Below are 25,391 nucleotides of genomic sequence, written 5' to 3' on the forward strand. Positions count from 1 at the left end.
TGTTTTTGTTTGGGCCACCGAAAATCTGCATGCCACACCCACAACCGCCCACATCTGCCCACCGCCCACCGCCCACCACGCCCACCAGGACAACAAAGGGATTGTTGTGTCAGTTTGCATATATGTGCAAGGATGCGCACATCCTTTTTGCATCTGTGTGCTTTCGAGCACGTTCCAAGTTTATTTATGCGTATGCAGAATACTTAATGAAAATTTAAATGTAAAAGTTACTCGTAGATTGCAGGCTCCGGAAAATGGAAAATGGGAGGATGTAATCGGTCAAGAGGAGATCTACTGCACCTTGGGGGCAAACGAATACCTAACCCATTCGAAATTCACAAAGCCCTGCCAGTTATGAATCTCCATTTGGATGCAGAAAAATATTTGAAATTAAATTGAAAGGAAAAAGTGTATACAGCTAAGCCGAAGGCTGATCCCCTGAGTCCGGCTTCGAGCTGATTATGCTAATGCAATGCGACCACATGCCCTGGAAGACCGGGGAAATCTGAAACATTCCCTTACTCCTTTTAATGGAGCCCCGCCCGAGCAGACCATTCGATTTAGATGCAAATTCATCACAAAGCCGGACCCAAGAAAACAATAAAACTGACCAAAGCCGCAGTTAAACTCGGCAGACTCTGTTTAAATTAGATTTTTCTTGCCGGAGGAAAGTTCCATAAGTCCCCACCCACTTTCAAGATCCCCGATCCCCCATCCCCCACCAGAGAACCAAAAACATAACTCACAAATCCAATTGCCATAAATAAAAAGCCGGGCCAAAAAACTTTTGCCGGGCCAACAGCAGCAGTAACTCCATCAAATGATGTACAAGTTAACACATTTGCTGTATAAATCTTGTTCAGAAAGTCTAAACGGCGCACGAACAATTCTCGCAAGTCGAGTTATTCAAAAATCGCTTCTAAATTGGCCACCCCACCCCATGTGTACCCCCTTCTATAGGGGGGTTATGCCCCCAGCTGTATCTTTTTCAGCTTGTTTTTCTGTTTGTTGTTTTGGCCATGCAGCTTTCGATTGTGCACATTTATCTTGGGGCAGCTTATGCGAAAAGTTATGAAATATGCGCACGAGCGTCGCACAAATTGTCGGGGGGTTCGGTGGAAAAGCGGGAAAACGGGGTGTGTGGCTTATCTGGGGCGGGGTATTTCCCACTGGAGAGCCCCATGAAAACCTTGCTGAAATCTGCTGGCTCGTTTGCTTTACGACTGTCCGCGAATGCACTTGACACTGGTCGCAGGATAATCAAGTTTGTTCAGGATGACTCCTTGATCCGGAATAGTGAGCACACAGCCATATAGAGATTTTCCTCCTCTAAGTAAGCCATTCCCGGGAAAACCCACCCTCGCCTGGCTGTGTGTGTGTTAAAATTAAATAAAATAAAATTAAATGTATATAAAATTAGGTTAATGCCTTGGCAGCAGCATCCGCAGAAGGAAGCGCCCTTTATTTTATTGCTATGTAGATGAACCAACGCAGCAAGGCAGCGGGGAGGGGGTCCTGCGGCAGGATGGACGTTCACGCACCCCAGGCACATACGTACACTGAGAAAAATATTCGATTGCTTGGTTCCTTGAGCTGCCAGATAAGTAAATACTAGACTAACCACTCTAAAAATTTTTGTCCGAATAACTAAATTCATTTAAATATATAAAATGGTATTATGAATTCTAAAACAACTAACTCTTCAGCAACGAAACTTAAATTTTCGCTGCACAAACATCCACCACTCTATTCTAAAGCCCTTTATTAATAAAGGAAGAGTGATTAGACGAGTTTGCAATTTATCCCTCCTCTTACTTATTCAATTATATTTCAAAATTTTAAAATTAAAATGTATAAAATCATTATGTCTTAAAGCTCTTTTTTATTTAATATTCCTGACATTACCAAACTTTATTTCTGCAAGTGCACCCTCTGCAGTGGAATTCCCCCTCCCAAAGGCCGCAAAACAGGCGACTTAAACAGGACTTATGGTTATCTTCGCATTTTATGGATATTGCGCCCGGCCCGCTTTCCAATGTGCTTTCTTTTTTCCACGGGGTGGCTGCCTCGAAATAAATGAAGTTACTCGCAGCCATATGTTTGCTAAATGCCGTATGTAAATGTCGTGGGGAAAACACTTTAATTTCGGCAAAGTACAAGGAGTGGGAGCGGAGACAAGGACATTCGAGGCATTAACTTAATGGCGCGAATGGAGGAAAAGCGAAAGTGTCGTGGAAAGCAGGAAGAGCAGGAAAAGCCTCGCTGAACTTGAGACAAATTAAAGGAAAATCAACTGCACTCGATGGAAAATTATGAACTGCAGCGGGGAAATTCGAATTGTTGAGGAATCCAAAAATAAAACGCGCCCCGCTGCAGCGAGTTAAGCCTACTTAAGCCCACGTTGCATGTTGCATGTTGGATGTGCCGCATGCAGCATTTGCCATGCAGCAGTTGCAGCCAAAACATAAAACAGCTCCAGGCACGGGACACCAAACTCGGCTGCCGCTGCACATTTGTCGAGCTGGCTAAGCCCACTTAAGCCCTAAAAAACAGAGCGGACAAAGACGGAGACAGCCGGGAAAGCGGGAAAATGCACGGGGAAACGGGCAGCGGACTCCCATGCATTCGTTTTTGGACTCTCGCCTTTCGATTTGACTTATGGGTTCGTTCGCTCCGCTGTCCGCTATTAATAGAAGCGCCCTCGTAATCTGCCATCATCCAGCGGAGATGCTGATCAAGTGGAGTGGATTGCGCCGAGATGGCAGGTTCCGCCGCAAGATGACAGGAGGCCACTGGAGGAAATAGACTTTACAAGATTTTTGGGGCCCTGAACAGTAAGTATTTTAAATGGATTTTATAAATTAAATATATATATTTAGTATCCATATGCCCTAAAAGGTGTATCCCATATTAATTGTAAACGGTTCTCCTAACTTATAACTCAGTATTCCATTAAAATAACTTATTTATATGTATTAAGTTAACATGGTAATCTTCCTATTTATTATTTCCTGTTTTGATACTGGCAGTTTTTAATATGGAACAAAAACCACAGCAACCACACACTTCTTACGAATCTAGAAGACTCAAGTAGCAATTTTCAAATACCTTCAGGCACACTTCCTCAATCATTTTCCCCATCGAAAAACCCGCTCTTCGATGAAAGTTATGAAGATTTCCCCCACCCTCCTAATTGGCATCAATTTCACGCCCTGCCAGCCCACTGGCCTCCGCTCAATTGTTTCATTTGAAATACGATCGCGCTGCCACAAATAGACGGCGGGAAAATTCGAATTTACCCCGGTTTCCACAGATTCCTGGACTTTTTCAATTTTTGGGTGAAATTGAAGCGTGACGTGGAGCAAATCACGGCACGGGCTGCTTCATTACTCCGCTGAGTTGTTGGGTAATTAGGAGAGCAGGAAGCGATTCGGGGATTAGGGATATTCAAATGGGTTTCAGGTCGGTTCGGCATCCTCCTCTGCCGGCAGGGATAACAAACAAACAAGAAATTAAATCGTGTCAATATTTTGTGCGTACTCTAAGCTGGCGACACGCTCCATCGAAATGGAACGTGAGTGGTTCCGCCGGAAAATCACGTCGCATGTTCGGAATATCCAAGTCCTGAATCCTGAATTCCAGTTAAAGATACTCCCGAAAGAGTGTATATCTTCAAGCGGCAGTCGAGTGCCACCATTAAAATGCCATTCTGTGCGCCATTTTGCCGGATGCCGGAGTTCACCCCCATCGATCCAACCCCCTTTTCGCAGGGGCGGCGTGTGCTCCCCCCTTTAATTATGATTCAGTGCACACAAACTTTAGTTGCGTGCCTCTCCACTGTTGTTGTTGTTGCTTTGTGCTAACTTTTCAATTCCTAATTATAATTAGAGAATCGGTTGTGTTCATAAATATTAAAAAGGGTCCTTTCCCGTCCCTTTTGCACTGGCTGCCAGCGACATTGCATGAATAATTAACTCAAGTCGTTTTCAGGGGGGTGGGGTTTTGGGAGTGGGGGGCCTGGAGCCCCATTTGCGACTCCTGCCATGCGCCATTTTGTTTTGCCAAGAGGAATGCCATGTAACAACAGAAGGAGCAACAAAGGAGCTGGCAAGGGGGTGGGGATGGGGCTGGGAGCCATGGAAGGGGTCGAGAAGGGGTGCAGGAGGCGGGGCCATGGCGACACGTCATGAATTTATGAATTTTTGCATTTTTAATGTAATTTGTGCGACGCTGCTTTCTTCGACGAGTGACCCGAGTTGCCTCTGTTGCTCGCTGCGAAAGTGAAGCCCGAAATAAGAAAAAAAATTCTGTGCCCACTCGAAAACTATTCATATCAGCCACATATTTAGGTGAGATTATGAAACCAGTTATTCGTATTCTTCAAAGCAGCATTTTAAAAAAGAATATCGCTGTTCGTAATTATTTAGCAAGGATCTGTGAAATAGGTTTTTATATTTCACTAAAATAAGAGAACTGGACCTATTTAAAATTAATAAGCTTTTTTTATATTTAATCATGTGATATTTTCATTTTAAATTTATTTCCCGATTTTTAATTGTAAAATGTAAATAGAAATAGTCGTTATTTAATTCATGACGTTATGTTACTTGAATCGATTTTCAAACGTCCGTTATTTCCAGAGTTGCCAGATGAGTGGAAATACTTAAGATATTCTACATTTACATCAAGGCGAACTCGGTGTAGAATTCTACATATACATTTAGGCGAATTTTGTGTAAGCGGAGCGAACTCAAATGAAACTGAGCGAAATGGTGGCGAATTCGGGGCGTACGTGGCAGCCCTCAGGGCTGGCACATTTTGTTGTACTTTCAGCAAAAACCGATAGAGGCGCTTTAAATTGGGCGCCAAACCAAATAAATTTGAATTTTACAAGCAGTACATTATTCCCACATTATACCCAGGATATTTCTTATATTTAAATATTATGTATATGTCTGCACAATAGGGTGGTCTAGAAAACATACGTGCCAAGAATTTCAATGCGGTTTTGGAGTCAGTTTAAATGTCATATATGAGTATGCCGCAATATACAAAGAATTAATTCAGAAGTAAGACTATCTTTAATTAACTGCATAATGTTGTACACTTAAACCTACATTTTATAGTGATTTCTCTAAAGCCCCTTGAAAAAAAACCAGAACTGGACTCTGATTCAGTCCTTTCTGCTTCTAATTCAATATGTACCTCGGCATTAGGTCCAAAATCAGATAAGCGGTGGCCAAGTGACCAAAACGTCAAATATGCAAAGCTAAACCGATTTGGTATGCAGTTCGATCCGCCCCTCGTGCGGAATGCCCGCCATGATACGTCCTAGATGGGGGGATGTTTCTCGAGTGCCGGAATGCAAAAACACCGAACTTAATGACACACCGAGCGGACAACCACATGAGACCCATAAACCAATAACCAAGAGCAACCGGAAAGTTAGCAAACACACAGGTGGTGGGGGATGGGTTTCAGGGGTTTCATGGAACGGGATGCAGTTGGCAAAGTGAAACTAAAGCTACACGATGCAGCTCACGCAGCTGCACACATGACCAGATCAGGGTCATAATCCGCTGGCCAAAAACCAAAAAAAGGGGCTGCACAATCAACTCCGACTGGGGGCCAGCGTTCCGTGAAACTGCCACTGAGTGGGGCGGTTGCCAATTCGGATTCGCATTCGAGTCCTCGTCCACGACAGGTGTATAGTTTTGCCGTTCCCTGGCTTTGGGATCCAGAGCCCCTGGCCCATCTCCTCCTTCTGCCCCGACCACAAATCGCACGCTAAAACCCATTTTGGCTTGACTCAATGCCTTCGGGGGGCGGAAGGGGCGGCAGGCGCCGGGGGCGTGGCAGGAGGGGCAGCTGTGGTATCTGCGGTCGGGGGCAGGGCTACAAATTAGATTTCAACGCAGCTTACAGTCTCCTCAGCTCGCTTTTTACACTGGGTTCTGGGGGAATTTGGGGTATATTAGATTAGAGTAAATTTATGAGGCAGAAATGGGATAGGTTTTCAATAGAGTTTATCTTAATTTATAAATAAATAAGTAAGAAAAATTAAATCGTTAAAAGAACAGTCGCTTCAGTGACTTTTGCCATTATTTTTTAAGGTGCTTAAAAGTAAGCAGGAAAAAACGCAGTTTCATGAATAAATCCATTACACCTTCGGATTATACAATTTTGTTGCATACTTCTAGACAGATTTATTAATGATTTTTAATTTGTGAATTAAGTTATTACCATTCAACTCATACCATTTATCTTCAAAAAGCTACTTAATTGAACCAATAACTAACTTAATTGAGATCATAAATGGACTTTAAGGACTAAAGATAAATCAAAACTTTGTAAGGGGTATCTCCCGGGCGGTACGCTCCAATCCCTCGTCCTTCTCAGCGTCCTTCGAATCGTATTGGGCCACTCATAAGGACGAGGAAAGGCAAAGACAGGAGTGCCCAAAAGTCCAAAGTGACACTGGCAGCGCAGTTGAAACGTTTTAAAAGCATCTTCATCATAAATCCGTAAAATGAAAAACGATGCATGCCACATATAGAGCACATATAGAATGTATTCCCCGACCAGTGGAGTGCCAGTGGAGTAGCCCATGCAAATGTGTAGCTATGTGGGGTACAAATTTAGTTACACATTTTGCTTGTTTGTTCTCTGGCACTCCTTGTGGCAGCGGCAAAGTGATATTGTCCCCTGGTGGCTTAACTTGTCATGTGGCAAAGGCAGCGGCAAAGGAAGCAGGACCTTTTTGCATTCGGGCCAGCTCACAAGCACTAACCAGTCGAAGGAGCCGCAGCCGAAGGACCTACGTAGCAGGCCGCATTTTATGAATTATTCAAAATGATCATAATAAATTGCTGCAGCCTTTTACGGCAGCTGGGAAAGTTGAGGTGGCGGAGGATTGGGGTGCAAAGTGGCTACCCTTATCGGCTGCCATATTTTTTCGTTAGCCTGTGTGCACTTTTGGTTAAAATGTTTTACCGTCTTTCGGCTCAGCCTGCTAGCATGCAACACTGTTTGCCCTGGTCAACTTTGGTTACTTTGCCAGGCACTGCGGGAAAAAGGGTGTACTTTACTGTATTTTTAAAATATTTATAAATTTTGAAGGGGCATTAAAAATCTGATAAACGTATCTACAGCTTTCATTTGGATTTGTTGTCCCCGATTAATGATTCCGAAACTCAAATTATTTGGACTATTTATTTAAATTCCATTTCCAGTAATTTGTACATACAAACATAATTCGCAGTGTAAAAGTTTTCATCTTGACTGGCGAGCTGGAAAAAACTTTGGTGTGCTGCTTGGAAACCATTGCAGTTTGCTTTTGCAACAGCAACTTTGAGTTTCAGGGGGAGTCGCAGTGGGTAAATCGGACAAGCATCCAAGTTACCAAGGATCCAGGGATTCGAGGAGAAGGTGAACATCTTGGCAGGAAGTCAAACAGATACGCCGCCACTTATTTGCGTAGCCTCAGAAGGAGGCGCTTTCAGCTTTCGGAGAAGTGCCAAATGAATAATGCCAGTGGCCGGCTGAAATCTGCTAAAAGTTTCACTCATTAAGTCCTTGAACAATGGAAGTGCTCTCGAGGACTCGTTGCTCCTCGAGAGGGCGGAACTTTGCCAACAGAATAAATCAATTTCTTAGCCCGCCTCAAAACAAACCCTTCATCTCCTTGCCTGTTTATTTGCCAGCAAACTTTGGCGTTTGGGGCCGAAACACCTGGGTAAGACGCTTCTGGGCCGGAATGGCTTAAATGAATATTCAGCTGATGTATGGCATTCCCGGTGGGCGGAGGAACATGCACATTGATTGATTATCGACACAGTTTGCCACTCCACATCGAGCGCTGAGTGATGCCCTCAACTTGGCCATCTTGCCCAACTTGGGCAACTTGGCTAATGCCTTTTCCGGCGATTGCCGATTGTCGATTGTCGATTTGGCAATGGGAGCAGTCGAAACGGCCAAAAGCATTTGTGATCGGCAAATGCCACGGTTCGGCGAATGCAATCTCGACTCCATCCGCCGGCGGTCTCCATCTCCAGCTGCCATCTCCTGTTCTGTTTCAGTTTCGGTTACCAGTGCTCGCTTTGGATCAGGCTCCCCGCCTGCCGGGCAATTCGCTTCATCGAGCTCCACTGAGAAAAATAATGCAAGGTCAGGAGAAAAATTGTAGTCAAAGTCCGAAGGATCATGCTATCTTAAAGTCTGCAGTATGTCTAAAAGAATGCATTCGTTGTTCCTGTGGGTTTAACATATTTTGTTGCATACTTTTAGACACTTATAGTGACCTTTAAAAGGGATTTCAAAACCCTTTTATTTTTGTGATTTCAGAATAAGGGAAGGTTATCGAGTATTTTTGAGTGCATGAATCTCGCTTGCTTTTCGACGGGAAGGCCACTTGATGGCTTGGTACCGGATCAATGCGCTGGCCATTTGTCGTGGTCGCTAACAGAACTCGTTGCTAACCGGGCCAAAAAAGAATGCCGTCGAGTTGCGGTTCCCATCCACTCACTGGATGAATGGTGCTGGCCCAAAGGCCATTGGCCATTTTAAGCCTGCTGCCTGGGGTTCGGGACTCTTGAAAATCACCACCAATTACTGGGCGAAAACAGCATTAACGCTCGCACCACCGGGCGTATGCGCAACGTTGTTTTGCACTACTTGAGGAAAAGTGCCTTGTGGTGGTCCACTGACCGGAATTTCAATGGCGCGCGGTTGTCCTGTGGCCATTTAGATACATGGCCGGGATGCAGGGACGCCAGGATGCAGTCAACAGGAAGTCCTGCTTCCTTGGCACGCCTAATTAGAGCCGATTAATGAGCCAGTTGGCAACTCTCCATTGTTTCCACTTTCACCGCAATTTTCCATTGTGTACGCATTTCGACTAATTAGTTGAACACTGCGGTCCACCCCCTAACAAATACCAGGGAAAAGTGGAGGGGGTTTTCCGCCACATCCCCCACAAAACAAAATTCCCCCATATGAAACGAATTGTGTCCTTGCTTTTGGCATCCTTTTGTCCGTCCATTCGGTTACCTTTCCCCCGTGGCGCATTAAAAAATTAGTGTTGGCCTGGTCTCAAGAAATCAGAAAGGATTACATTGCGATTTAAGCCCGAAACCGCCGGCGGCAACAGGTTGCCATTGAAATCCACAAAGGTCCGGGTCCTTTTTGTTGCCAAACTAAATTAAAAGCAAATGAAATAACCTTCATCTGGTTAATACAAGCCGCAACCTTTGTTGTGACCGTCGCCATTGTGACCCGGACACAAAGGATACAGGCCTTCTCTCGCTTTTTCGGCCCAGGAACTCGATTAATGCAAGCGCCAAAAATTGGCAGCGCCCCCTGGTGGGCGGATATCCCTCTTGGCAGGATTACGGCCACGCCCATTGCGTGTGTGCTGGCCAGTTGGCCAAATTGAAATGGCCGGCACGTCAAACCGAAATTAGATTAAGTCCTGTCCCGGCCATTGTGAAAACGAAGCTGCTCCTGGAGTAGATAATTTGCGGGGGATAAAGGAACAACTCTATCGGAAGGACTAGACTACGCAGAAAATACTAAACTCGTTTAGTCTGGACATTTTTTGTTCGGAATTACACAGCCGAAAAGGGGTCCCAATAAAGATGAAAGTATGTAAACTAAATAAGTTATATATGCTAAATGTAAATCACTTGTAAAGGTGCCCAAAAGTATGCAATGAAAAAAGAAAATCGTTTTTTTTAATAAATACATTTAAGCGTACTTCAACAAAAATCATCTTAATAAATATGTGAATGTATAAAAGTAATATTATTTATTGAGTACAATCAAAAGGTGTCTAAAAATATGAAACGAAAATCGAACGTGTTCCGGAATGAGTAAGTCGTTGCATACTTTTTGACACCTCCAATTGCTTTAAGTTGTTTAAATGATTTGTGTTACAATCTGAAATATCTCAACCCAAGTTGTTATACTCGAATTCTTGAAAAAGCCATTTAAACTATCAGGATTCATAAAAATTCACCCTTGCTAGCAATTTTTCTGCCCATTTCACTAACCTATTAAATTACATTATTTTTTCGACAGTGTCCACTTACCTCGTTAGCATGCCACCTCTTCGTGCTACTGGAGGTGTCATTAGCATCCCTGATGGATGCATTATTCAGCAAACTCTATTAACATTTACGAACACTCGATGGCAGGCGCTGCTAACGGGGCGGTAAATGGTAAATGTTTAACGAAGTTTGCTTCGAAAAACTATAAAGCTCAATTAATAACAATTTGGCGAGCAAAGTTTGTCCAATCTGGGTCCATTGTTGGCGGTGCAGCTGGGGCCATTGCCAACTGATGATGATTATGGGGCCTGGTCTTCATCTGCCGGAATTTAAGGCCCGGCATAAAGGTGACCAACCGACCACGTCGCCCGGCAGCTGGCCCTACTTCGATTTACCTTTGTGTTTTATTACGCCACTGGGAGCCATACGGCAGAAAGTAAAAGCCATTTAAAAGCCAAAACTTTTGCAGCGCCAGCAACTCTCGACATGTGGGCTCGTCCTTTGTATCCTTGTAGCCAGCGAAAGTTTGCAGAGCGGGACACACTTCCGCATTTATGGCGAGTTCCAGGCTGCCGGACTTTTGTTTTTGCCCCCCAGTCCACGATGCATTAAGCCGCAAATAGAGGCGGGAAGTGGCAGTACGGGGGGCTTAAGGACTAGCGTCCCCTCATATCTCATTTCGAATTCCGCGAGTGTCCGTCCTCCTGTTTGCTCTGCTTACAGGTCCTTTTTTCTATCCAAAGCATAACTCTGCACTCAAGTGCACTTCGGGGCCAGAAATCCCAGCCCCCAGTCACGTACTCCTGCATTTCAATTACAGCAGATACCACCCGCCCCACTAAATCAATAATCAATACATTATTCCGCGCAATTAAGGCAGCGGGAGCTGTGTTGCTTTTGTTGGCGATGCATAATTACATAGTGTGCAATTGAAAAATGCATGAGCCTTAATTGATAAACAAATGCATGCATTATCCGAGTGTAACAGCTTTTTTGCAATTTGTTCGACATGATAGAGCAATTAAAGACATTTAATAAATTTTGCATCGGGGTGGGATGTGCATTGTGATAATTGGCGGTGATATGCGGTTATGAGTGGGGCAATCATTTGCATGTGTCTCTTTCGGGATTCTTCACGCTTGCCAAATCAGCGGGAATTTATTTAATTAATGGTATGGAGGAATCCTGTGAGTTTTGACAAACAAATTAGCCTGCATTTATATTGTTAATCCAAAAGGCAATCGGCAAAAAAATTTAAAATATAAAACCAATAATATATTTAACCACATGTTATGTTATGAAATCCAGATGATTGTTTGCCATCTTTTTTGTAGAGTAGGCTTGAAATTCGGTTGCGACATCATTAAATCATATAAAATGATGATGGAATTAGTTTATCATCCAGCTAATCCCCACGAACTGATCATTTACGCTCTCATCATCGGGGAATCGCTATTCGTAATTGAATTTGTCGTGCTTTGAATGCCTCTGATGGGTCCAATCTAATTATTTGCCGTACGACTCTCCCCCGACAACATAATCCCACGGATGAACCACGCCCATCCTCCCCCCGTAAATCCCACATCCGTATACCCGACTAATAATGCAAGGGCTGAGGGCACATTTTCCACTGCGGCACTTTTTAAAATTGACTCAGGGAGCAGCTACAGCTCGAGTTCGAGTCCACATCCTTTGTTGTTCGACCAGACAAATGCTTTTAGGAGCGGCACAAATTCCGCCCAAGGGCTTGCGTCCTTTTCTTGGGCCAGCTACTTTCCCCGAAAATAAAAAACCAAAGAAGGAGTGGGGAAAAGTATGTCGCCAGAGGAAAAGTGAAATTGGGGGTGGGAAAACAGAAAGAAAAACGGGGAAAACTTGTTTTCGCCTGGCCAGCAGAGAGGCGTTCGCCAGTTGGCCACTTTCGTGTGACAAGACAGGACATTTCATTGCGGCAACTGTGTTGCTTTTATTGTCCTTGCCGCACTCCAAACTCCGGCCGGACATTCTGCCAGCTGCGCGCCACAAAGTTTGCGGCACATGTATTATTTCTGGCGACAAAAGTCTGAAATAGCTTGAAATGCATTAAAATAATTCAAGTACCATTTGTGCAGTGGTCAAGGCTGAGTGAACACCTGCCATTCTGCAGGTCGAATATCTGCGAATATCTTGGAGAAAGCACAGCCCAACTGACTGGGTGACTTGGTGACTTGCTCCTCAGTCCCTGTGGATTCTGGGGCACAACAAGGCAAACATCACGTATACGCAACGTGTGCCAGCAAGGCGTTCAAGTGCAGCCAGTGTTTGGTTTGAGTCGTGTGTGTGCCACATAGTATAGAACTATATATATATTATATGTGGCGTGTAGCTGGGGTCCTAAAACTTGTGCCTGCTGCGTTTTTGGAGGATGTCACGCCAGCGAACTGGTGACCTTTTAAAGCAGCGCCGCCGCCTTCGCCGGCAATTTAGCAAACACTTCCGCTCGCCCATGTCCTTGTGGTGGGCTGGTGTGGGTGGTGGTCTGGCTGGCCCGGCTGTCCTGGGTGTCCTGGGTGTCCTGCCGTCCTGGTGTCCTGGTGTCCCGACCCACGCACTGTGTTTCCCTCCGCCTCTGACACGCCCCGAAGGCCTTTGGATGTTGGCTGTGCAGCAAGACACAGTAGCGAAAAATGTGCACTCAACGAAAAAGTAATCATCATTTGAAGTTGTTAAAAAAATATTGGAGAGGATATTAATTTCAATTTTTTATGACAAAAATGCTTAAGTTCTTAATTTACTTTTATAATACTATAATACTATAATACTATATTTTAAATTAATTATAAATAAACTTGACCAAATCGAGAATTAAATTTAATAAAACATGTATCACTTTTATAACACAACTTAGAATTGTTGTTCATAATTAAGACATTATTATTTTACTAAAACATTTTTAAACATTTAGTCTGTTTAAATATTTTAAAATTGGCAATATGGTTAGAAGTACACGAGTCTCTGAAGGACTTTTTTTTATAAAAAGCTTGTTTAACTGAACATTTTCTTCCCTCTTACATATTTGCAATACGAACCCAATTTTTCTGAGCGCACATCCCTATGATTCTGATTCGATCCGGACTGCATTTCTTGCCCATCCGCCGGCGTCACCTATTCCTCGTCAGCTGCTGCCATTTGGCATTCCCGCTTTGAGCTGGTCACTCGATTTCTGGGCTCGCCTGAAGTGCCGTTTACCCATCTGGGACTGGGATCGGAATGGAGGAGTGCGAGTGGGGGTGTATATAGAAGTGGGGGAAGTCCATGTAAGTGAGTGACAAGCGGACTGAGGCCTTAAGCCAGATAGGTTGTCCATGTCCTGCGGACGGTTCATTTCTCGTCGCATCGATCTGCGCCAATTCCCCCTGAAGTGCCACTGTTTTACGCTTTTTCTTACAAAGTAGCGGGGTTGCGGGTATCTTTCGCTCAGTTAAGTTGTTTTCTACTGTCCCATCTGGAATTTGAATGTCTGTTCGTTGACATTTTGCCGTTCTGCAGCTGCTGCGGCTTCTTTGTCAGCTTCTTATTTATGCATTTGTATCTTTGTCCCCAGTTTTGTATCTCGGTATCCATTGTCTGGTTTGCGGTTTTGTGGTGGGGCGGCAGAAAGAGGGATGGCAAGGGATCTGCGGTTCAAATCCCCGGATTGCCAGCTCATTACAATGAAGTGCGACCACAGGAGTGGAGTGCCCAAAAAACAATTGCAAACGGGGCACATTAAGTGCAGTTCACGCTGCGCCGGCTAATGAGCTAAAGTACTTTCCACAGGCGTTTATCTAACTTTCCACATTTTCGCATTTATAATGCTAATTCAGCAAGTTGATTACATGGCAGGATGCCGGGCGTCCAGGATGCCGGATTATAAAATACAACATTGTGCTGCGGAAATGGCACAAAAAGCAACTGAGGCCCAGACCTCAGATAGTTTTCCATCCCCATCCCCATCCCCATGCCCCGATCCCAAAAACACTTTGCTTTAATGTGCATTTTGGTGGCAATTATGAGCGCATCAGCAGACCGACGGGGAGCACTTTTCGGCCAATCTTCTGCTGCTCCGCAGTCTGCCACTTGTAATTTGCATGGCGGACGAGCATATTCTGCGGCCAAATGACCCACACTGGCCTTTATTTATGCTTTCCAGTTTTCAGTGCACTTTCTCACAGCTCCCGAATAAAGTGCCCCGGTCGAGGGTGTTCCAAAATGCGGACAACTTATATTAACACTCACTAGGATTTTGAAATCTCCTCTAAAAATGCTTAAAATTGTGCAACATAGACTAGTGAAATCAGAATAATATATCTTTAAAGACGACGTTTTTTACTGCATACTTTTGGACACCTTCAAGAGATGTTTTAAAATGTTAGATTTTTCTTGTAACACAATATTGTATATATTTTAAAAAATGTTGGGAGCTGAGCAAATCCACATTTTAAATCCGCACTAATTAAAATAAAACCTAAATTTAAGAAATAAAAAAACTATACAAGGTTAGCCTTGAATCATAATATTTAACAGTTGCTTCATTTTATTTATACCTATTCATAGGTGTATTATTGATTATACATTCTGAATAAATGCATTTAAACAAATATTGTATAAAAATAAATTCCTTTTTAATTATTATATCTTTTAAATTTGATTGTTAAATTAAATAGGATTTACTATTAAGACCTGGCTAAATTCTATTTGGATACAATTTCCATTGATTGCAAGCTTATGGGATTATTTAAAGGCATGCAAGTTGCATTGTTTCATCGAATTTGTATGTGTATGAATTTAACTCATGCGGTTATTCGAGCTTATAAGCCCAGTTGTGTGGCCGAAGATAATGCTCAATAATTAAACTGGTGAATCCGATTCCAGGAACTAACCCAACCAGCCCATTATGAGATCCAGGATTGCCACATGGGCTTGGTTGCGGGTATGTTGTGTTCTCCGCCTAGTTTGTTTGCATTTCAAATTTGGCGTGCTGCATAATTTACAATTTGAATCCATCAGCGAAAGCCCAACAACACTGCTGCATACATATTTAGCCATTGCCTAGTATTTTCGTTGGTCAAAACCAGCTGCCAACTGATACGCCAGCAGAAAGCAACATCTGCACAGTGAGAATTTCTATTAATGAAATAATAATGATAAAATGGAATATTAAATTGTTAATATTCATTATTTAGAAGAAAAATCATGAGGATTTTAAATTAAGTAAAAAAAGATGCCTAAAAGTACGCAGTAATAAAGTATAGTCGTCTTTAGAGATGAATTTGTGGAATAAAACTATATTGTTGCATACTTTTAAACACCTTCTTACAGGACCTACCTTTCATTTTCAAATGTACAGTGAGTTTACATTTAGAATGTATTTCTTGCAGTGCACTCACTTTACTCCCACTCGAACTGCTGCATTTTTCATGTTTAATTTCAGTTAGTGCCGCCTGCCTGCCAGCTGAAAACTCGAAACCTTTTGGCGCCCATCCAGATCCGGTGTGTGAGTGTGTTTAGGTGTTTTTGTTTGGCAATTGTTTGGAGTGTGTGTTTGCAACACAGACCGCCACACACGGACCTCTATTTGCCATGGTCGTGTCAGCTTGACGCTTCTGTCAATTGGCCCGAAACTATGCTCTGTACTCCGCCATTTCGTATGCCGTTGGTGATTCTCGATGGCAACCGAAACTGGCCAACATGCTGAGAGGTATGTTTACCATGGAGAGTCCCCTAATTGGCCCACAACTCCTTAACTGGTCTAATATGTGTCCTCCTTCGAGCTTCTAATGAGTAGCAAACATTTAACATATCAAAAAAGTTTCGGTTGACAACGAGTTTTTAAACTTTTAAGCCATCCATTATGAATATTATTCTCTGCAGACTCTCCCAGTGGACCAGACACATGCCAAAATGTAAGTCCCACATCCCCCGAAGACAAAAAACTAAAACCTGAAGTCTCAAGTTCCGACTCAAGTGGAATTTTCCAACCACCCATCCTGTCTCACACTCTCAGACAATATAAATAAGCAGGCATGAGTTGCCTTTAAGTGAAATTCAATAACGCATAAAATTCCAGGGCACAAAGACCTCCATGCGAGTACACATGTATTCATATATTCGTGGGAAGTGGGTGGATTTTGGGTGATAGTGCGCTCAGGCTCCCCATAATAGTGCAGGGGAATTTTGCATATTACAAATCATTGTTTGGCTCAAGTGCAGCCACTGAAAGAAATACATATATGAAACGATTCGCTCGGAAATGGTCATAATATTTTTAAATTTTTTATGTTTTTGAACTATTTAGCCAACTACCAATGCAACCAAATAATTTAGAACTATCTGAGATCAAGTTTCATATACCAGAAATGGGTCATTCCTTAAGATTTTTTTTCTGTGCAGACTGGCTTTACAAGTTGGCTACAAAATTGTCGAGTAAGCGCATTGGAAGCCTTATAAATTGTTGAGTACCAAAGGCTGACATTGCTAACTCGGTTATGAATTCCCATTTACTTATGCATTAAATCCTGGCCAAATATGCAAAACACATTTGCCAGCTGCAGAATTAAAGGCGGGAAACCGAAAGGAAAATGGAAACTTCACCCTCGATAAGTCAACAAGTCGTCGCTGTTTTTTGCTAAGACAAATTAAATTTATAAACAAATGGCGCACAGCAAACAGAAGTTGTTCTGGCGAAAAAGTTAAGCATCGTGCATTTGCGAAAGCCCCGGGGTTTCGTGTAACAACCACAGGATCCAAAGGACGAACTCGAACAGGAGCAACAAGCAAATGCCAGTTATTATTCTTGCCGCTTTTTTCGTGTATTTGGGGGTTTTTCGCATCAACCAAAACTGTTGAGGGGGCGAGGAACCAAAAAAAAGAAGCACCGCCTTTAAAAATGTTTCACTTAAGCAGGGAAGCTGCTCTCGAGCCCCAATAAAAACAAAATGTGTACACGACAAACAAACATAAAGTTAGGAGCTCGTTAAATTACGCCAAGGGGTAAAAATATGCGAACATGCTTTCACTTTTACAGCTGCCATCATTCGTAACTGTGGGTATCTGAATAATGTGAGTTGTCAAGAGAGATACAACCCCCCCTGCGATTCCAATATCCTTCCTAGTTCCGCCCACTCATCCCCAGATAGGTTAAGTGCGCCGCCAGCTATTCCCAAACATATATTTTATAATCCCGGCTGAAGTCGGCCCATAGCACGTGATGCCATAAAGTCGGTCGAACGCAGGAGCGACTTAGCATAAGCCTGGCTTGCGGCATTTCCCAGTTTCCCACTTTCCAGTCGGTGAAAATCCCCGCCACCTCTGGCTTTCTGTATCCGGGCTTTATGTATAGGTAAAGGGTCTGCCAAGTTGCCGACTCATTGGAGCGCAAATTTCCAAGGAAAGCGCAGGACGCGTTCGGGCGCAAAAGGCGCGAAAATCTGATTTGAGAACGGACCAAGCCGCAAAACCGAAAGCCATGGTAAGATATGTGTATGTACATGCGCGGAAAATAAAGGAAAACATTTAGGCCTTTAACCTTTTAAATTCCTTGTAACGCAAAAATATTTAAGTTACCTTAGCTAAAGACAGGATAATCCTTTGCAGTCGTATAGAACTTTTTGCTTTAGAGCTTAGGAATTTACATTTTTAAAAATAGAAACAAAATATCAAAAGTAAATACAGCAGCCAATAAATATAACCTGATCAATTTGTGTTCTTTTAAAGCTGCTCTCGAAAAAATCCAATTGCAACTCATAATGATTGATTGGATGCCCAAGTTCGGCAAGGCCAACTACATTCTATAAATAACCGAAAAAGACGGGAAAAGAAGCGATTGCAACTCGAACATTCGTATTAATCGCTTCGCCCGAAAAGAAAGTTTATCAATTCCACCAGAGACGGGGAAAAAGTGCTCATGCCCAGCGCGATATTAAAAAGTGCCCCAATTCATTTGTGAACATATTTCGCTTTTTTTGGAACACAATCAATAACCGATGAGATGCCATAAATCCAGGGGCATTCACTTTATGTGGGTCCTGTGGTAACACGGTAACTATAACGATTTCAGCAACCCCACAATAACCCATAAGCCACAACCTGGTCACGCAATCTGGCAGGGCCGCAAAAAAGCCAGGGTAAAGTTGTCAAGGAAGCACTTTAATTTCCCTGATAAATGCCCGGTGCGATAAGTTCCACCTGACAATGCGAGCATATCTATTATTAAGATCTGGCATCTGTGAGAGCCTTTTGCAATGAGCAGGAACACATGCCGATGGCCGCAAAAAGGAGCAGGTTCTAAGCCTAAGATGAGGTCATTAACATAAACAACTCGGCAGGCTCGCTGCCCGGAAAACACACAAGTAAATACACTGTACAAAAAAATAACTGGAAATGATACTCGCCTTGATTGGATTTTTATAATTACGTATGTACCTAAAGATAAAGAAGAAAATACGCGAATAAAATGATCTCATCAATCGGAACAAGGTCGCCGTCTTGCAAATACATATTTTCTATTTTCAATATCAATTTATTCAATGATAACAAACTAATCAATTTTTCAATGATACAAGTTGTGCGTTGTTAATCTACATCTGCAACATAATGTATAAATATAAAATGTATTTATTTTTTATTTGTGTACCACTAAAAAGGCACTGCCAGCAGAACCAGAACCTCTCAAAAACAAAGAACCCGTGTCTAAAAAGATGCATAAATCATGGGGCGACCTGCCTGGAACCGAAATAGAAACCGAAAAAACAGGGGATGACGATGTCAGCAAATGGCAAAACTGTCATTTTCTAAAGAATTTAATTGACAGTGCAAAGTCATAAATTATATGGCATGGGCATACCAAGGATGGGCGAACAGGAAGCGTATCCTGCGGCATTAGGGCTAATTGTGGGGATGCCCGTGCCACTTGGCAAAACAAAGAAAGAAGGTCCTTGATCCCGGGGAAACACGTGTGTGACCGGGCGTGCGTGAAAGCAAAAACATTTCTATTTGGTTTGCTAATAAATTAATGATACACTCGTCGGGGCGCAGCCCCCGAAAATCTCGGCAGAAATTGAAAGAGGACGATTCTGTGACAAACACTTTGGCGACACTCGCACGCGAGGCAATTTATAGCCCAGAAGGACATTAAGCTGCCGTGTGACGAATTCGGGATGTGTGTGTGATTTCCAGGACGAGGAGAGGCGTCACTGGGACTGGCCCAAATAAAATATCCGGCCAAATCATTTATCTTTCGGCCATTGTGGAAGTGCCTAGCCAACACTGGCAGATGAAAACACTCCACTGGATCAAAGACTAAGCTGGCGGAAGCCCCGAAAACATTATTGGGAAATCTTTAAGGTGGAAAAAAAGGACAGCAAATCATGACAGAAAATTTAGAAAATCTCTTCAGGTAAAACTTAAACGTGTCAACTTAAAAAAATATAAATATTTTAAGTTTTTAAAGATTCCTTCGGTTCCCTGACATTTGCTTTAAAAGTAGATTCTATCTCAAAATGATTTTTCACACTTTACACTTTGACAAAGTTGACAAAATTGAAATTAAATTCTCTTCTGCATTTGTTTACCTTTTTTTATATCTTGCACCAAATTAAATCTGCGATGGAAAATCAAAACAGTGTGCTCAGCCAGCGCACCTGGCGTCGCATCCTGGAGCGCCTGGCGCCAATAAAAAAGTGCGAGGTGGCCCAGAGGAAGATAAGTTGGTACCGCGGACTCTCCCAATCCCAAATGGCGGCAGCCAATCGATTATCGGATCTCCTGAGGGGCAATATGGACAAGAAGACGGCCTCGGAGGTGGCTAAGCTCATGGTGCGACTGGGATTGCATCCTACGCCACCCTGGAAAGCGCTTCGTCAGGTGATCGAACTCAGCCGGGGTAATGATCTGGCCTTCCTCTGGTTCCTCATGGAAATGTGCTACAAGACCCCGAAACACGGCGAGACTTATAGTGTCAACGAGCAGATCATAATGTCGACCATCTTCCGTTTGGACTTGCTGCCCACTCTCAGGGAATTGGACCGCTGGCTTCCCCTGCCACATTCCTGCCAATCGGATAGGGATAAGGCCGAGTTCTTAAGACGGAGAAGTCAAAGACTAAAAAAAGAAAAGGAAGAGGAACGCCAGAAGGAGATGGCCAGAAAGGCAAAGCTCACAACACCGCTATCGCCCTACTTTCAGGAACCCAATATTGCCGGAAAAACACGACATGATCGCAGAATGCTCTCCGATTATCCCGATACCCCAGCATTTTTCTTCGACATGGACGAAGATCCCATCGAAACTGGTCTGTGGTCCCGCTGGTTTGGTAGCTACACTCTAGACGAGGCCCAGCGAGTGGGTAAATCCATCATATTCCAGGAGATAAACAGCATTTTTGAGTCCTTTAAGGCGGCCTCACTGCCACAGCAGGATGTGGAGTCCTTGTGTACCCATCATCAGTACGTTCGGGAGATGGAAAGGTCTCTGAAGATCCAACTAGAGCGGATGAAGCAGAGAAAGTGCGAAGAACTCATAAACGTCAGAAATCGATTGGAAGAAAGGCGGAGAAAGCGGGTGATTCAGGAGCTGGAAGAGAGTAGTGCCTGTTACTTGAAGCGTTTCCAGGAAATGGCAGCCAGGGCCAGATTGGCCTCCACCAGGAAGCAACTCTTTGGTGGAAGTTCCAAGAAGTCATTTAACTTTGATATTCCCAAAAAGGAAAATATGTGCGATGGTTTTGAGGAAGAAAGGTGCCAACAGTTCGAGGCGGACAGGCCGTCAGAAAGATCTACTATAAAAAGACGTGGTAGAAAGAGTAGCAGATCCAGTAGTGTGAGAAGGTTGCCTAGTGGAGCAGAGTCAAAAGCTAAAACCAGGTCTAGATCGAGATCTAGAAGCAGGTCCAGATCTACATCCAAAAATCGAAGAAGGAAGTCCAAGAGAACATCGGATAAGAAGTTTGAAATAGTCGATGAAGAACAACGAAAAGGCAAAAATGAATTCACGGATATTATGGTTAAATTATTAAAAGGTGAAAGACCCATCTTACCGGACTGTCCCGATTTCCAGCCCGAACCTGCTAAGTGCGCCAAGTGCCATATTTACAATCCCCAAGAGGGGTTACCCCAGAAGGGAACCCCAAAACATCGACCCAGTAGCCTGATGCAGTTCCTCAAGTTGTGTGCCATTGAAGAGGATGAGGAGGAGGATTTGGATCCCAAACGGGAACCAAATCCTTCCCCTCCTCCTGCTCAAGAGCCCAAGATCCTTCAGCTGGGTCTCCCAGGAACTAATCACTTCAAATTCAACTATCGTGAGTTGTTTGGCTCGCTGCACAGGACTCACTTGGACGACGAAAGGATGCGTCTGAAGGAGGCCTTTGTGCGGGCCATCGACGATGATGTGCAGTACCTCAGTGCGGCTTTGGATGGCGAGGAAGAGGGTTCCCTGGATGCCTTGGTGGACAGGGCTGCCAAGCGGGTTTTCGCCGAGGATGTGAAGACCTTTCACAAGGAACTGGAGAAATTACAGCGAAAAAGAGATGCAGAAATAAGCGAAGAGAACCACAATGATCGGTTGAATTTCGGTCAGGAGTTCTACGATCCCGAAAACATCCCCCTGATGAAGGAGATGCTACGGCTGGGTCTTGAGAAAGTGGCGCAGGATAAAAGATATGTACTGCCCACCTTGCCTGATGTTCATTCCGTACCCTATCTCATCGAATGGATACGTCTTCGGTATGGGAAACGCTACTCCTACAAGGAAAAGGAAAGAATTTTCGCCAAGGACAAAGTGGTCATGGATCAAATAGCATGGCTGATGCGCACCAAATTGGTGAATATACCCTCACTTCCTAGCGGAAATAACATAAACGACCTGGCCGAACTGAGGAAGATAAGCCAGATACACAGGGAACATCACACCAATAGATTCCTGGAAGCCATTATGGAGGCGGAAAGGGTCTTCTATGGGGCCATGAAACCACAACTCTGTAATCTGGCCACGGAGTCCACCTTTTTGGCCTACCTGCCCTCCCACTTCCACGACTTGGGCTTTACTGTCAATACTCAGAACGGAGAAATGGATGTTTTCCATTAACTGGCCACCAGTTATGGCATAAAGACAACTTTTCCAGGAAGAAATGTAGTTTTACTTAGTTTCAGTTGGGTAATTACTTGTGCAACGCAAATCATCGCTTTTAATTGGGATTTCGAATTAGTTAGTCGTGGAAAAGTTTAAAGCAGAAAACGTATGACAATTCCAAATTTCCTAGCAGTCTATTTCGTATCGATTGGGGAAAATATTGTACATCGGAAGAAATACTTAGCTAGTTGAAATGATTTAGAATTAAATTTCGAATATTTGTTTTTATTTAATGTTGAAAATTGAATATATTTTGCTATTTTGAGTTGAGTTGGCTTTAAGATACCTAACCCATTTGACGAACATCCCATATATCGCCATGGCTTGCGCCTGCCATTTTGTACCTGCACACTACGTTATGCATCGACGCATTTCCGGTTCCGCTGATGGGCATGCATTTGGCCAAGTCGTTTTCCCTGGGGGGACTTGCAAATGGGCTGTTCAGGAGGCACACGACCATAAAGGTAAACCTGCACGTTTGTGGGTGAATTATTAAAGCCGCCTTCTGGGCTTCTGGCCTTCTGCCTTCTGGCCAACTGACTGAGGACTTTTGGCCGGAATCCCCGCGTGGATTTCATACAGCGAGTATCTGTGTGCGACGGAGCGAATTGCGTTATCCGCTCGGAAAACGGCGTAAAGTCAGCTTATTAAAATATTAATTGAAAGTGGAAGCGCCGATAACTGACCGACAACAATGGCGGCAGCCCGTCCATTTCCATGCCAATTTCCATCTCAATTCGGAGTCCATGTGCCGAAATGTAAACACGGCGCTGCTTTATCGCCCTCATAATTACGGCGTAATGAAAGCGCCAGACACAGCCCAATAAACGGCGGCATCCTTAGCGTCCTTGGTATCCTTGGATGCCTGGCCCACCTGGGCATCCTCCATACGAGAGCCAAAACACACGGGGATGTGGGCCATCTCGTAAATGCGGGCAGACCATAAAGCTGCAGATACAAAAATATCCGAATAACGCGTTAAAATGCCCAGAATTCGCTTCACCAACTCGGCAATACCCTAAGGTACACGTATTTAAGGGGAAATCATGGGTACTTTATGTTTATGTTCCAAGAAAGGAAACACAAAATTGTTTTATTTTTTACTTACCTACCATTTATATTAATATTTACTTAAATAAAAAACATATTAGACCATTTGGTCAGAAAGATAATACTGTTTCCAGAGACAATACTGAACCATAACCACCCCAAAATAAGCATACCCTTCCACCCATTACCTCTTGCCCAGTTAGCCATAGGCGCACACACACAAAAAGCCACATTCTGCAGAAGCCCCTTAATTTCGCCAGCGGAAGATGCTGCATTCATTGTTTTACGACCCATAAACATTAACAATTAGGCCGGGTACCCAAGCCGTTATGATTTTTACAGCCTGCTTTAATTAGAAAAATACATTAGCAGGGGTCCTAGACAGCTCGTCTCGTTTCGTCTTGGTCCTTGGTACTTTTTTTTCCTTTTTTCAGTTGCAGTGCTCCTGGATGTTGGTTTTGAAGGCGCAGAATATGTAGTAGCCAACACCAGCGCCCAGCAGAACGGCCACACAGAGCCACACGTTGAAGGTCATAAAGACGAGCATCAGCAGGAAGGATATGAAGACCTGCAGGACGTGCAGGAAGGTCTGCAGCAGGTGCATCCAGGAGCAGAAGACCTTGAGCTTGGAGCCACCTCCAGCGGGCGGGGGGTTCTCCTGGACATGATGATGGGTTGGTGGGGACATGATGTGCGAGGACTGGGCCTGCGGGGATCCATGTCCTCCGTGCTGAAGCGGTGGCATCGATGGCGACCTGGGGCGATAGGCGTAGATCTGGGTCCCAGTCTGCTGGTGGCTCCTTGGCGGATAAGTCGGCTGGTTGTAGTTGTAGTTGGCCTCTCTGTACCTCCTTGGCGGGTTGTACTGATCCCTTCCGCCCTCCAATCTCCTCCTGTTCCTCGCAAAGAGCCACTCCCTGAAGAACTTTAGAGCTTCGTAGAGCACGGCCACCAGAAAAATGAGGAGACAGGACAAGGTCAGTGCCAAGGCGGACTCAGTGCGCCAGCACTTGAAGAGAATGGTCTCCGTATCGCCTGTGTGAAAAAACATGGACATGGTCATGTCGTGTCCTCCTGCTCCGTGATCCTCGTGCTTGGTGTGGTCTCCTCCATGGCCTCCTCCATGATCTCCATGGTGTGACATCCCAGGGGAATGGTGTCCTTCGTGGGCGGAGCTCGGGGGAGCAGGCTCTGGGGTTCCCTGGTGGGAACCGTGATGGTGGTCATGGCCCTCTGAGGCATCAGCTCCATGGTGATCCATGGTCAAACATCGGGGAAAATTAATGTAAATTGTTGAATTGTGTAAGCTCAATCGATAATTACTTGACAGCTTTCACAAGGATTGTGAGTAAGCATTTCAAAGTAATTTATTAAACTGACATTGAAGCAAAGTAAAGGTAATTTCCTTTTCAATAAGTTACTTTAAGCTTGAAAATTCATAATAATGGTATAAGTAAGTTTTTGGAAATTAATTGGTAACTATAACCCAATTATTATTAAAAAAGCGGTTGTGTAATCTGATATACTTATAAAACTAATGAGGGATAGTTCTATATTTACCAACAAACTTAAATAAATAATGTCAGTATCTAGTTACCAAAAAATGTTTTTAATATTTTTTGCTGACCAGCTCCTCGACTATTAGTGGGAAGTATAAAATTGCTGGATTTTTGGTTCTTTTTTTTAAATTTTCTGGTTGCCAAGAGAAAACCTTGCCGAACTACATCCCTCTCCAGTTATTTTCTATATCTATTTAGGGCCGAGCTGCGACCGCAGCCCAATGCCAATTTGCTTGTATCATTAACATAAATGACAGGCGGGCAGAACATGCCACGTGCCACAAAATCAATGCAGTTTCCGTCCAGCTTTCGTTGTTTCTGGCCGGGACAAGCGAGCAAATTTGCTGGCACTAATGGAAACCATTTTTCAACCGCCGCACGGATGAGACGAGCTGCACCCGAAATCCTCCGGCCCAACCATGCATATTAATAAAGATTTAAGCGTCAGCAGCCGGCGGAATTAAGATCGTACACTGGGAGCTCGGCTCGAGTACCTTGAATTGCTCACGAGCTGGCCATTAGACGGTGGAACACCGAATATTAATCATACGCCGCGTTAATTTATGGGCTAGTCGCTCATTGCCGAAAA

The 25,391-nt window shown here is 43.8% G+C and overlaps 2 protein-coding genes across 2 annotated transcripts; one reads left to right on the top strand and one right to left on the bottom strand.

Moving 5' to 3' along the window:
* The first annotated feature begins 19,574 nt into the window (after window positions 1-19,574).
* Window positions 19,575-22,188, top strand: LOC119556167. The gene has a single exon (XM_037868088.1). It carries the CDS (start codon window positions 19,671-19,673, stop codon window positions 22,146-22,148), a length of 2,478 nt encoding a protein of 825 aa, XP_037724016.1. The 5' UTR covers window positions 19,575-19,670; the 3' UTR covers window positions 22,149-22,188.
* A 1,427-nt stretch (window positions 22,189-23,615) lies between these two features.
* Window positions 23,616-24,566, bottom strand: LOC119561010 (CUF1-dependent copper transporter 1). The gene has a single exon (XM_037874834.1). It carries the CDS (start codon window positions 24,502-24,504, stop codon window positions 23,674-23,676), a length of 831 nt encoding a protein of 276 aa, XP_037730762.1. The 5' UTR covers window positions 24,505-24,566; the 3' UTR covers window positions 23,616-23,673.
* Between the last annotated feature and the right edge of the window lie 825 nt (window positions 24,567-25,391).

This window comes from Drosophila subpulchrella, chromosome 3R (assembly GCF_014743375.2).
Source record: "Drosophila subpulchrella strain 33 F10 #4 breed RU33 chromosome 3R, RU_Dsub_v1.1 Primary Assembly, whole genome shotgun sequence".
In the NCBI taxonomy this organism is placed as follows: Eukaryota; Metazoa; Arthropoda; class Insecta; order Diptera; family Drosophilidae; genus Drosophila; species Drosophila subpulchrella.